This window comes from Microcebus murinus, chromosome 22 (assembly GCF_040939455.1).
Source record: "Microcebus murinus isolate Inina chromosome 22, M.murinus_Inina_mat1.0, whole genome shotgun sequence".
NCBI classification, from domain to species: Eukaryota; Metazoa; Chordata; class Mammalia; order Primates; family Cheirogaleidae; genus Microcebus; species Microcebus murinus.
In genome coordinates, this window is record NC_134125.1 from 20,204,501 (window position 1) to 20,216,557 (window position 12,057).

General features: G+C 53.1%; 1 protein-coding gene across 5 annotated transcripts in view; it reads left to right on the forward strand.

Moving 5' to 3' along the window:
- EMID1 (EMI domain containing 1) overlaps positions 1–11,746 on the forward strand; it is a 37,219-nt gene extending 25,473 nt beyond the window's left edge. Inside the window, exons 14-16 of one of the 5 annotated variants that reach the window (XM_075996685.1) lie at positions 383–427; positions 7,902–7,986; positions 11,521–11,746. In XM_075996685.1, the coding sequence (XP_075852800.1) occupies positions 383–427; positions 7,902–7,986; positions 11,521–11,648 (258 nt within the window). In that variant the 3' untranslated portion in view covers positions 11,649–11,746. Of the gene's footprint in view, positions 1–382; positions 1,463–7,901; positions 7,987–8,906; positions 8,998–11,520 lie in introns of those variants that run through there. The other 4 variants (XM_075996684.1, XM_075996686.1, XM_075996683.1 and 1 more) reach the window with 4 other exon arrangements.
- The last annotated feature ends 311 nt before the right edge of the window (positions 11,747–12,057 follow it).

Sequence of the window (12,057 nt, forward strand, 5' to 3'; positions counted from 1 at the left end):
ATTATTGATGTAATTCCTTTACTAGATATATCCATTCAGATTTTCTTTTTCTTCTTGTGTGAGTCTTGGCAAATGGTATCTTTCAAGGAATTGGGCCATTTCACCTAAGTTATAAAATTTGTGAGTACAGAGTTCTTCATAATATTTCTTTATTATCCTTTTCATGTCCATGGGATCTCTAGTGATGACCCTTTTTTTTTTCTCTCTTTTTTCTTAATTAGCCTGGCTACAGACTTGTACAGGTGTGAGCCACTGCACCCAGCCTTTTTTCCCTGTTTTTATCTGATGTTAATCCGATATAAGCTACTCTCTGTCTCTCTCTAAATCTCCCTCCCTCTCTGCTTCCCTTCCTCACTGCTTCTATCTCTGTCTCTGCTTGCAGGGAGAACCTGGCCCCAAGGGCGACCCTGGTGAGAAGAGCCACTGGGTAAGCGCTGCCCCTGCACTGGCCTCCCCATGCCTGCCCTGCCCTGGGTGCTCAGGGGAACGTCCCCTCACCCGCGGCCCTGGGAGTGGGAACACCCTACCCGCACCCTGGTGGCAGCCTGGCTGCCCAGGCAGGGAGCCTTGGCTGTCCTCAGCTCTAGTCCCTCCTAGCTGGGTGGGCCAACCCTGTCAGCAGACCCCCGTGCTCTCTAGCTCGTCTTTGTCCCTGTCTCTGCCTTCCCTCTGTGGCCTTTTCAGGCCAGGGTGGCTCTGCCTGTTCTCCTGGGCAGTGTGGGCTGACCCAGGCCAGAGTGCATCTCCTGTCTCCGTAGCCCCTCCCAGCAAGGGCTTCGGCTTCCACTCCTATATCTGCAGAAGAAAGGGCAGCACGAGGACAGTGTCAGCATAGAAGAATGGGCCAGGAGGCCTTAGGACAGCCATGGAGACTAGGAAGGGAGGCCTGTGATAAAAGGGACAAGGAACCTAGACACCACCATACACCTAGGAAATCCACAACGCATGGGAAGGGTTGCCTCAAAACCATTATGTACATATTTGACATGGTTTATGAGGTCAGGAGATCTAGACTCCACTATACCCAAAAGATCTATATTTGCACAAGGTCCTAGACAACATCGCATACATAGGGGACCCATGATGAATGAGAAGAGAAGCCTAGAAACTGTCACATCCACAGGAGACACAAGAGTAAATGAGGTGGGGGACCTAGAAATCAAACACCCCGAAATCCCATGATTCATGTGGGGTCCTAGAAACTATCATAATAAATCATTAGAAGTAATGGTCTTGAATGCATTTCAAGGCCTAGAAATCTCCTCACCAAAGAGACACATGGGGGAAGGACCTGGACCCTAGAACAAACACACCATGCCCAAAAGCCCCATGATCAGGATACCTGGAAACCATCGCTGACATAGGAGATAGTTGGAAAACGGACACAGTGGAGGCAGACACCCCTGCAGGCTGGATGATTAGAAGGCTCATTTGGAGGGTGGTGTCCTGCCTCCCCACCCTCCCTGCCCCCTCCCTAGCAGTCTGGCCGGGATGCCCTACTTCCTGGCAGGCTCTAGTTAGTGAGAATATTGGTAGCAGCTAGCACCTGCCCTGCCCTATCAGTTATTGATTGTGGGGTCAGTGATGGATACAGCCGTGGGAGCCCCCCACCCTGCACGAGTCCTCCCCCATGTCTCCCCATGACTACTGGGGCCCTGCTACCTCCAGCAAGCCTCTCCCAGCCCCCTTGCTGCCCCTGTATCCCCCGCAAGCCCCCGCCCACCCTCTGTGGCTCCAGAGCCTCTTAAGAATATAGACAGGATGACCATGAGCAGAGCTGGGGGTCAGCAGACCCATGTGAGCTGGGCCCTCTCCCTCCCCCAGGCCCTCACTAGCCTCTCCCGGAGGCCCTGGGTCTGGAAGCACATTTTCCACCCAGCCCAGGAATGGTGGGAGAGGCTAGGTCAAGGCAGAATTAGGCTGGGCAGTCCTGTCCCCGCATGGTGACCCCTGGCAGGGGAACAAGATGCCTGGGACAGCCTAGACCAGTCCTCAAACCCAAGACCACCTGTGAGAGGGGTCCCCAAGAGGTAGCAGGGCCCCTGCCTATCCACTTCCTCCCCGTGGTCCACCTGCACTTCTACCCTGCTTGCTGCCTGCCTGGGAGGGAACCGCTGGGTGGGGGGTTGCATGAGGCTTTGGGGGCTGGGGGCCTGCCTCTGTTGGGGGCAGGTGGGGATGGGGTCCAGTGTTGGCAAGGTCCCTGAGGGCTCCTATACACCCGCCACCTACCAAGCCCTACTTAGTACAGCTTTCAGAGAGGCTGGCCATGCTGCGGTGCGGCAGTGACACCTGGTGGTCATGAGTGTGCACTACAGGAACTGGAGTGACTGGGCTCAGCCAGCCCATCTAGATGAGACCAGGGAAACTGAGGCCCAACTCTGCAGAGAGAATCCTTGGCAGAGTGGGAACAGGAGCCGAAGCTTTTAAGCTCCCGGGGCCAGAGAACCGGCTACCATTCCCCAAGCATCTCCTCTGTGGGTGCCAGGCCTGGAGTGGGACACAGATGTCATTCGGATGTGACCTCAGGGTGAATAAAGGTGGGGGAATGAAGACCTGTAACCGGCAGCCACGGGATGAAGGGAGTTCAGCTGGGATGGGAGATGCTTTAGTGCCCTCCTGGAGGAGACAGGTTAAGCCTGAAAGGCGCGTTAACCAGGCACACGGTGTGCAGGCAGAAGAGAGGGGACAGGTGCAAAGGGCCTGGGGTGTTTGAGGAGCTGCAGATACTTGCAGTGGCAGTGCGGCAGGCAGGGAGTGAGACAGAGGCCAGAGAGCCTCTCGGGACTTGGGAGGCCGTATTAAGGAATGTGAAGTTTGTTCTATGGGCAGTGGGACTCACTGAAACATTTACGTGCAGGGGAGTGATGTGGCTGGAGTTTTGTTTGAGAACTACCCCTCTGGACTGCCGCGATAATGGATGGGAGAGGCCGGAAGAGAAAGACAAGGCAGGCTATGTGGTCATCCTGGTGACAGACCGTGGGTGCCAGTGCTAGGGTTCGGGGCAGTGAGGACAGACAGCTGTCGATGGAGCTGAGAGACACTCGTGTGCTGGCCTAGCTGTGGAGGGCAGTGAGGAGCGAAGGAAGACTCACACAGTGAGAACACCTGGAGAATCACGCGTGCTGAGTTTTGTCCACGGAGCAAAGGGAGGTGTCTGTGCTACAGCCCAGTGGGCGTGTCCAGCAGGCCCGGGACACTTAGATCCAGAGAGCAGATGGCAGGCCAGGCTGGAGGGGCCTAGGGTGTCATCAGCACAAGCAGCAGGACACTCATCTGGGAGGCTCCAAACAGTGGATTTTTAAAAATATTTCCCCCCAGATTTTTTATCTTGAAAATTTCCAAATATACAGAAGAGTTGGTACAATGAATCTCCTTCTGCCCTTCCTGTAGAGTGACCAATTATTAGTACATTCATGTGTTTACTTAATGATGGGGATACCTTCTAAGAAATGCATCCTTAGGAGATTGGGTTGCTGTGCAAACATCGCAGAGTGAACTTACACAAACCTGGATGGTGTATCTCACTACACACCTAGGCTATACGGTGTGGCCTGTAGCTCCTGGGCTGCAACACTGTACTGTACTGAACACTGTAGGCAATTGTACCACAGTGGTAAGTATTTGTATAACTAAACGTAGAAAAGGTACATTTAAAATATGGTATAAGAAGCTGGGCACAGTGGCTCATGCAGCCAGGAGGATCACTTGAGGCCAAGAGTTCAAGACCAGCCTGAACAAGAGTGAGACCCCATTTCTATAAAAAACAGAAAAAATTAGCCAGGCATGGTGGCGTGCACCTGTAGTCCCAGCTACTCTGGAGGCTGAAGCAAGAGGATGGCTTGAGCTCAGGAGTTCAAGGTTCCAGTGAGCTACAATGACACCATTGCATTCTAGCCAAGGTGGCAGAGTAAGACTCTGTCTCAAAACTTTTTGAAAAAATTGTATAGGAGATAAAAATGGTACACCTGTATAGGGCACTTACCATGAATAGAGCTTGCAGGACTGGAAGTTGCTCTGGGGAAGTCAGTTAGTGAGTGGTGAGTTAATTTGAATGTCTAGGACATTACTATACACTACTGCAGACTTTATAAACACTGTACACTTAGGCTACACTAAATTTATAAAAAATACTTTTCTTCAGCTGGGCATAGTGGCTCAAATCCATAATCCCAGCTACTTGGGAGGCTAAGGAGGATTGCTTGAGGTCAGGAGTTCAAGAACAGCCTGGACAAAATAGTGAGACTCCTGTCTCTTAAAAAACAAAAAGACAACTTTTCTTGAGTAATAAATTAACTTTAGCTTATGCTAATGTTTTTACCTTACAAACTTTTTGATTTTTTTTTTAATTTTTTGACTCTTTTGTAATAATACTTAAAACACAAACTTGGTGCACAGCTATACAAAAATATTTTCTTTCTTTATATCCTTACTAGCTTTTTTCCTCTGTTGAAAAATCTTTTATATATTGTTTTTACTTTTTAAAAATTTTTTGTTAAAAACTAAGACACAAACACACACAGTTGCCTAAGCCTACACAGGATCAGGATCATCAATATTACTGTCTTCTGCCTCTGCATTTTGTCCTACCCGAAGGGTTTTAGGGGCAGTAACTTTCCTGAAACTGTCACCTCCTATGATAACAATGCCTTCTCTTGAATGTCTCCTGAGGGACCTGCCCAAGGCTGTTTGACAGATAACTTTTTTATATATATAATTAGAAGGAATATACTCTAGAATAACAAGAAAAAGTACAGTATAGTAAATGCTAGGCAACAGGAACTTTTCGGCTCCATCATAATCTTATGGGACTGTCATCCAGCTATTCCACCTATCATTGAAACGTCATTATGTGGTGCATGACTGTATTTTGCCACAATTGCTCTCTATTTCTCTCTTTATATATTTATGTCTTTTTCCCAATTCGTTTGAAAGTAAAAGTAAGCTACAAACCTCATCTACATCTCCCCTGACACTTCAGCGTGCATCTCGGGGGAATATGGACATTCTCCCTAATAACTGCAATATTAATAACTCTCACACCTAAGGAAGCTAACATTTATTCAGTATAATGATGCCATTTAATGTGTGACTTACATGTAAATTTTACCCGTTGTCCCAAAAATGCCTTTTAAACCTCTTTTTTTAAAAAAATCCAAGATCTAGTCAAGGTTCACATTTGGTTATCACATCTCTCGTCTCTTTTAATCTAGAGCAGACCTCTGCCCTTTTCTGCTTCTGACTTTGTCTTTTTGTGAATGTCCCAGAGTCTAAATTTGTCTGATTGTTTCCTCATGATGAGATGCAGGTTAAATATATGAACATCTGTGGGGGAGTCGTAGCTCACAGCAACCGCAAACTCCTGGGCTCAAGCGATCCTCCTGCCTCAGCCTCCAGAGTAGCTGGGACTATAGGTGTGCACCACCATGTGTAGCTAATTTTTTAATTTATTTTTTTTGTAGAGACAGAGCCTCACTGTGTTGCCCAGGCAGGGTGACCTTTTATTATGCCTCGTTAGAAGTTTCATGATGCCAGCTTGTCCCACTGTTCATGCCGGAATGGTTTCATGGAACTTTTGAAGGCATCCATTTTTAGGTCCTGCTCCTGTGATACTTGAAGGGGGATTGCTTTGGTGTGCAGCCTGTGGTCACCCTGAGACCCCTCCATTAAGTGGCCTGAGGGAAGCCCAATCTGTGTGATGTGGACAAGACAGCTGGATCATAAGGGACAGCCCTAGTGGGCCAGCTCATTCATAAGGGCTAGGTTAGGAGACCTCTCGGTGGTTTAGATGTTTTTGTGGGGAACAACTACCTTAAAGGATTGGATTTTAACTGTGCAAATATGCATATCATACATCCCTTCACTCATCTGTGCTGCAGGAAGGACCCCGAGAGAGACCTCCAGATGTTGTCAGGGCTGGGGTAGTTCTAATTGTCATCCTGGCGCTCCGTTGGAATTGAGATATCTACATTCCAGAAATAGCTTTGGGCTGGACTAGGAAAGAGGGAGTGTGGAATGTGGGCAAGACCGGGGAAGGAAAGGACAGACAGATTGGGAGGAAGTCAAAGTGAGGTCTCTGGCTGAGCCCTGGGCAGCAGCTGGCACCATTTGGGGACTGGGGAGCCCCAGAGCTGGGTGGCCTCAAGGATGGGCTTTGTGGGCCCATTGCCACATCCCTAGCACCTGGGGCCAGAGACACGGAGACACACACCCAGCAGACTGGTGTTGCTTAAAGCAGAAGGCTGGGCTGTGGGTGAGGCACCAGGACGTGCCAAAATACAGACCTGGCATAGGCCGAGCCTGGGAGAGTGAGGGCTGTTTTCTTGGGAAGAAGCCCAAAGTGAGAAGGGCTGGGGAAGGGGCACTGGGCCTGGGCCTCAGGTCTGCCTGCATTTAAACGCAGGTTCCCCAGCAGTAATGCAACTCATTTCCTAATTTTACTCATGTACTGAGAGTCCCCTTGAACTCATGATAGTTCAAGTCAGGATTTTTCGACTTTATAATGGTGTGAAAGTGATAGGCATTTAGTCTGCTCCTCAGCTTACAAAGGGGCCACGTCCAGATAAGCCCACTGTACTTTTTTTTTTTTTTTTTTTGAGACAGAGTCTCGCTTTTGTTGCCCAGGCTAGAGTGAGTGCCGTGGCGTCAGCCTAGCTCACAGCAACCTCAAACTCCTGGGCTCGAGTGATCCTTCTGCCTCAGCCTCCCGGGTAGCTGGGACTACAGGCATGCGCCACCATGCCCGGCTAATTTTTTTATATATATATCAGTTGGCCAATTAATTTCTTTCTATTTATAGTAGAGACGGGGTCTCGCTCTTGCTCAGGCTGGTTTTGAACTCCTGACCTTGAGCAATCCGCCCGCCTCGGCCTCCCAAGAGCTAGGATTACAGGCGTGAGCCACAGCGCCCAGCCGCCCACTGTACTTTTGACTTAGATTTTTAACACACAGTGGGTTTATCAGGACGTAACCCCATTGAAAGTCAAGAAGCATCTATATATCAATTTGGTGTAAGCAAAGAAGCATCTATATATCAATTGATATATCTATATATCAATTTGGTGTGATTGGAAATATTGGTAACCAATCTGACCTCACTGATAAGTTAATTATAATGAGGTTAATGGGATAATTTATGGCAAAAGCCAATTTAAAGAATATGAAGTAGGCTGGGTGCGGTGACTCATGCCTGTAATCCTAGTACTGTGGGGGGCCGAGGTGGGAGGATCACTTGAAGTCAGGAGTTCGAGACCAGCCTGAGCAAGAGTGAGAGCCCATCTCTACTAAAAATAGAAGAATTATCCAGGCATGATGGTGTGGGCCTGTAGTCCCAGCTACTCAGGAGGCTGAGGCGAGAGGATCACTTGAGCCCAGGAGTTTGAGGTTGCTGTGAGCTAGGCTGATGCCACAGATGATGTCAGCCCAGGTGACAGAGCAAGACTCCGTCTCAAAAACAAAAGAATATAAAGTAAATAAGAGCATAGGCGGCCCAGGGATGTGGCAGGAATTGTGCAGGTGATGGGAGAGCAGCTAGTCTTAGGCGACAAAGATTAGAGGACGGGGAGGCCTGTGGCAGCCCTGGGGCAGGTTCCATGGCAAGCTCAGGGGTGGCTCCGGAACAGGCTCCGTGGCAGGCTGTGGACAGCCACTCTGCCCAGTGCAGGGAGAGCAGCTGGCTGGGATCCAATGGGACTTTCTGAGGTCTTTCAGGAGTTGCTTCGCCTGCCTTACCCCCTCCTGTCATCTCTTGGTCTTGCTCTGACTGTCCAGGGGACCCAGGCTGCGGCAGGTGGTGCGGGGCTGCAGGTGCATGTCCCGGGTGGGGCATGGGCCACCAACAGGCTTTGCAGGGTCCCCTCCCCAGCCCCCTTCACGGCTGCATCTGTCTCTTTCCTCCGCAGGGGGAGGGGTTGCACCAACTACGCGAGGCTTTGAAGATTTTAGCTGAGAGGGTTTTAATCTTGGAAACAATGATTGGGCTCTATGGTGAGTAGAGACAGACAGACGGACAGACAGCCCAGCCCCTGCCTGCCGGCCTTCCCCAAGCCCTCCTGGGGCAGAACTGGCCTAGTCCCAGTCATGAGGCTGTAGAAGGTGTGCCCTGGTCAAGTGTGGGCCCGGGAGGCCCTCTGACGGGTCCCCTCCTCCACAGCTGCAGGGTGGCCTAGAAACGCAGGCCCCACCGCTGGGGTCATACCTCAGCCTCCAGGCGTTGTGGGTAGCGTGGTTTCCAGGCCTATAGGGAACCAGGGATGACAGATTTCAGGTTTGGAAAAACTTACAGGCAATGGACCCAAACTCCAGACCAGCAGGGGACTGTGGGTAACAGAGCCAGATTCCAGCTGTGCAGGGAATTATGGGTAACGAAGTCAGAGCCCAGGCCTCCAGGAGGATTATGGGTAGTAGACCCAGACTCTAGTCCGGCTTTAGCATGGGTAACAGAGTCAGGTCTCCAGGCCCACAGGACAGTAGGTCATGGAGCTGGGGACTCCAGAAGTGCAGGGGACTATGGGTGACAGAGCCCAGTGCAGGCCCCAGGGGACCACGTGCTAGTTCTGACCCTCCTCCGCCATAAGGCCCCACGGGCTCTCACAGAGCAAGCCCTCCTGGCCTCAGGTGTCCCCCTTTCCGGTCCCCCTTTGATCCTTCTAACCTGTCCCTCTGGGGGCCTGAGAGAGCCAGACCTGCACCCCAGGCATTCACAGAGCAATTCCCCAGCCATCTGGTCACTTGAGGAGCCAGACAATCCCTGTCCCCACCTTAGAAGTGGAGACAGAGGTCTCCATAGAGACTCACACCCAGGCTCCCGCCCTGAAGCCAGCTGGCACTGCCGTCCCCCCTCGGCTCCCCAGCCCAGCCCTCAGAGGCCAGACTCGCACCGTCTGCTCTTCTCGATCTCCCATCAGGCTCCTAGCTTACAGAGCTTCCTGCAGCAGCAGGCTCAGCTGGAGCTCCTGGCCAGACGGGTCACCCTGCTGGAAGCCATCATCTGGCCAGGTAATGGCAGGGCGGGCAGCCCCGGGCAGCCCCTTCCAGGAAAGGCCTGGGAAGGGCTCAGGCATGCAGAAGGTGCCTTCCAATGCTTGGCCCAGGCCAGAGAGCACTCATTCTTCATCCTTCCATACGTGCAGCAGATGGTGCCTGGCAGAGAAGCCTCTGGTAACTAGTTCTCCAGTGAATGAGTACCTGCTCTGTGCCAGGCACCTTGCCGGCACAGGCTCCACCAGATGAAACAGATACAGCCTGCCCTCATGGAGCTTAGGGGGCTGGGGAGAGCCCTGGCACTGGCAGTGAAACCTAAGGGGAGATATCCCACAGTGGAGCAACTACAGGCAGCTGTGGGAACACAGAAGTGCCTCTAGCCCAGGCCTGGGGGAGGTCGGAGGGGGTCTCAGGGAGGGCTTCCTGGAGGAGGTGATGTCTAAGTGGAGACATCACTGAAGGGCAAAGATCTGGGGAGAGTTAACAGGCAGAGAGAAACATCATGAGCAAGGGCCAAGAGACCAGAAAGAACGTAGGGGCTAGAGAATCTGATAGGGCCCAGATTGAGAAAGTGCTAGAAGGCGGGTTGGGTGGCACAGGAGGAGGTTAGGCACCAGGTAGGCAGTTCCTGTTCCTACACCTGGCTCCTGGGGGTGAGGCTGAGGACGGGATTGGCTGCCTCAGGGCCTGGCTCTGTTCCTTCCCTGCCTGACTGCCCCATCCCATATCCCATCAAGCACATCAGCTCACAGAGGCCTCGACGACAGCACGTCCTACCTCGAATCTATTTTACAAGCTGGGAGACAGGTCCCAGGCAAGGAGGGTCAAGGTTAGAGCCAAGCCTCCTCATTCAGCGAAACCCCAGCGAGCCCCTACTGAACGCCGGGCCTGGGTGTCACTGGGGCCCTGGAGAGCAGAGAGGTCCCCGTCTTGAGGCGCTGCCTGTCAAGTGGCAGGGAGTCCTTGGTATCTTTAGGGATAAGGGGTACAGGAGCAGCAGAGGATGTGAGTGAGGAAGAGTCACTTCTCACTGCGGGTTGGAGAAGACTCCTGGGAAGATGGGATACTCGCATGGGGGCCTGGGAGTCCCCTGCGAGGGGGCTGGGGGAGGAGTAGGAAGGGCAGTCGTGACAGAGGCTCGCATGAGCAGGGGGCTAGAGGTTGGAAAGTGTGTGGGGTCCGAGAGCCCCTCCCACCATGCCACATGGCTTCTCTGACTTCTAGAAACATCAGTGACCATCTCCGAGACCTCTCCTTTTACAGAGGGGGTCCAACAACCAAATCTTGGGCTCTCAGCACCTTTTAGGTGTCCCCAACCTTCTCAGGAGGATTGGGGGGCAGGAGCTAGAAGGGACATATTTGGGCCACTCTGGCCCCAGATTTGTCCCTCCCTGCCTTCAGCCGGCTCTGTCTCTGACAGTCCAGGGAAGAAGTACCACGTAGCCTGAAAGGTTGGTGCCCACTGTCAGTGGCCACGAGCCTGGGAGGGCAGCCCCTTGAGCTTGGGTTGGGCCTGGAGGGAAAGGTGCAGGAGGGGAGGAACACAGAAGGGGATGGGACACTCCCAGTTGGCCCAGCATACACCGCAGGTGCTAACTAAAGACCCAGATGGAGTTCGTGTTTAGGTTATGAGTTAACAACAGTAATAGTAACAGCTATGACATGTCTGGCCCAGCTGGGGGAGTTACATTGGTCATCTCTAATCCTTACAATTAGGACACAAGGTGGGCAAAACTATGCCCATTTTACAGATGAAGAAACAGAGGCTCAGAGGGCTCATGTGGCTCCCTCAGGGTCACAGGGATAGCAATGGTAAAGCCAGGGATCCACCCTGGGTCTCTCCCCTATTAAGCTCTAGCTCTTTGGGCTCCATCAGTAAAGGTTTGCTGCCACCGCCACTCAGCCAGGCACTACGTGGGGCCCGGGGAAACCGAGGCGTTTGATCATGTAAGTGTACATCTCTTGACCAACTCACAGTGACCAGACCTGCAAGAGACTTGGGTCAAAGCCACACCAGCCTAGGGGGCCAATTGCCCAAGGCTGCACAGTAGTGCTCAGTGGTCCGTAGAGGTCAGTGGCAGGGCAGGGCCTGGCCCTGCTGAGCCTTTTCCCCAACTGGCAGCCTCGCCCAAGTGAGTCTATTCCCTCGCTCGGTTTATCCAGCTATGAAATGGGGGGATTCAGGGCACACCTCCACCCCAAAATGTGGGACAGATAAAAAGCACCATATGTTTTATGGCGCATTCGCTGTGTGCTCAGCATCTCACACACACAGTGGATCTGGTCATCCCCGCTTGACAAAGCAGGCGTCACAGAGGCCCTGAGAGCTCTCGTTGGGTGGGGGGGCTAAGTGCTGGGGGCAGGCACTCACCAGCCTGCAGACCCTCTTCCCTCCCACAGCTCTGCTCCCAGACAGCAGGGTGGACTGCACTCAGCAGAGGGTGCCTGGTGCTGCCACCCCGCAGAGGGCCAAGAGGAGGTGAGCACCCCACATGGACCCCCTAACGTGGCCTTTCTCCTTCTCCTTCCCTCCGGCAGAACCAGAGCTGGGGTCTGGGGCAGGCCCTGCTGGCACGGGGACCCCCAGCCTCCTTCGGGGCAAGAGGGGCGGACACGCGGCCAACTACCGGATCGTGGCCCCCAAGAGCCGGAACGAGAGAGGCTGAGGGCGGTGGCGGCCCCTGGGGCGGACCAAGCCAGGCTTCCCTTCCCAGCCCGGACCTGGCCAGCTGCCTCCAGGGACCGCCCGTCCATATTTATTAATGTCCTCAGGGTCCCTTCTGCCATCCAGGCCTTAGGGGTGGGCAAGTATTGGCCCGGGCACCTTGCACATGTCCAAGGCTGAGCAGGGACTGGGGCCCGAGCTGGAGGAGGGGATGAGGCCAGGGTCTCGGTTTCCCTGTGCGGAAAGGGGTAATGCGGGCCTTCAAGGAGGGGTCGGAGGTACGGGGCTTCCTGTCTCACTGGCACCCCGGCCCAGAGGCACTGGGGAGCTGGGAGCCGGGAGCTAGAGCTCTGTCTGGCCCCCAGCACATGCAGGGACGACCAGAGGGGTCTCCCTCACTTTCCTCCCCA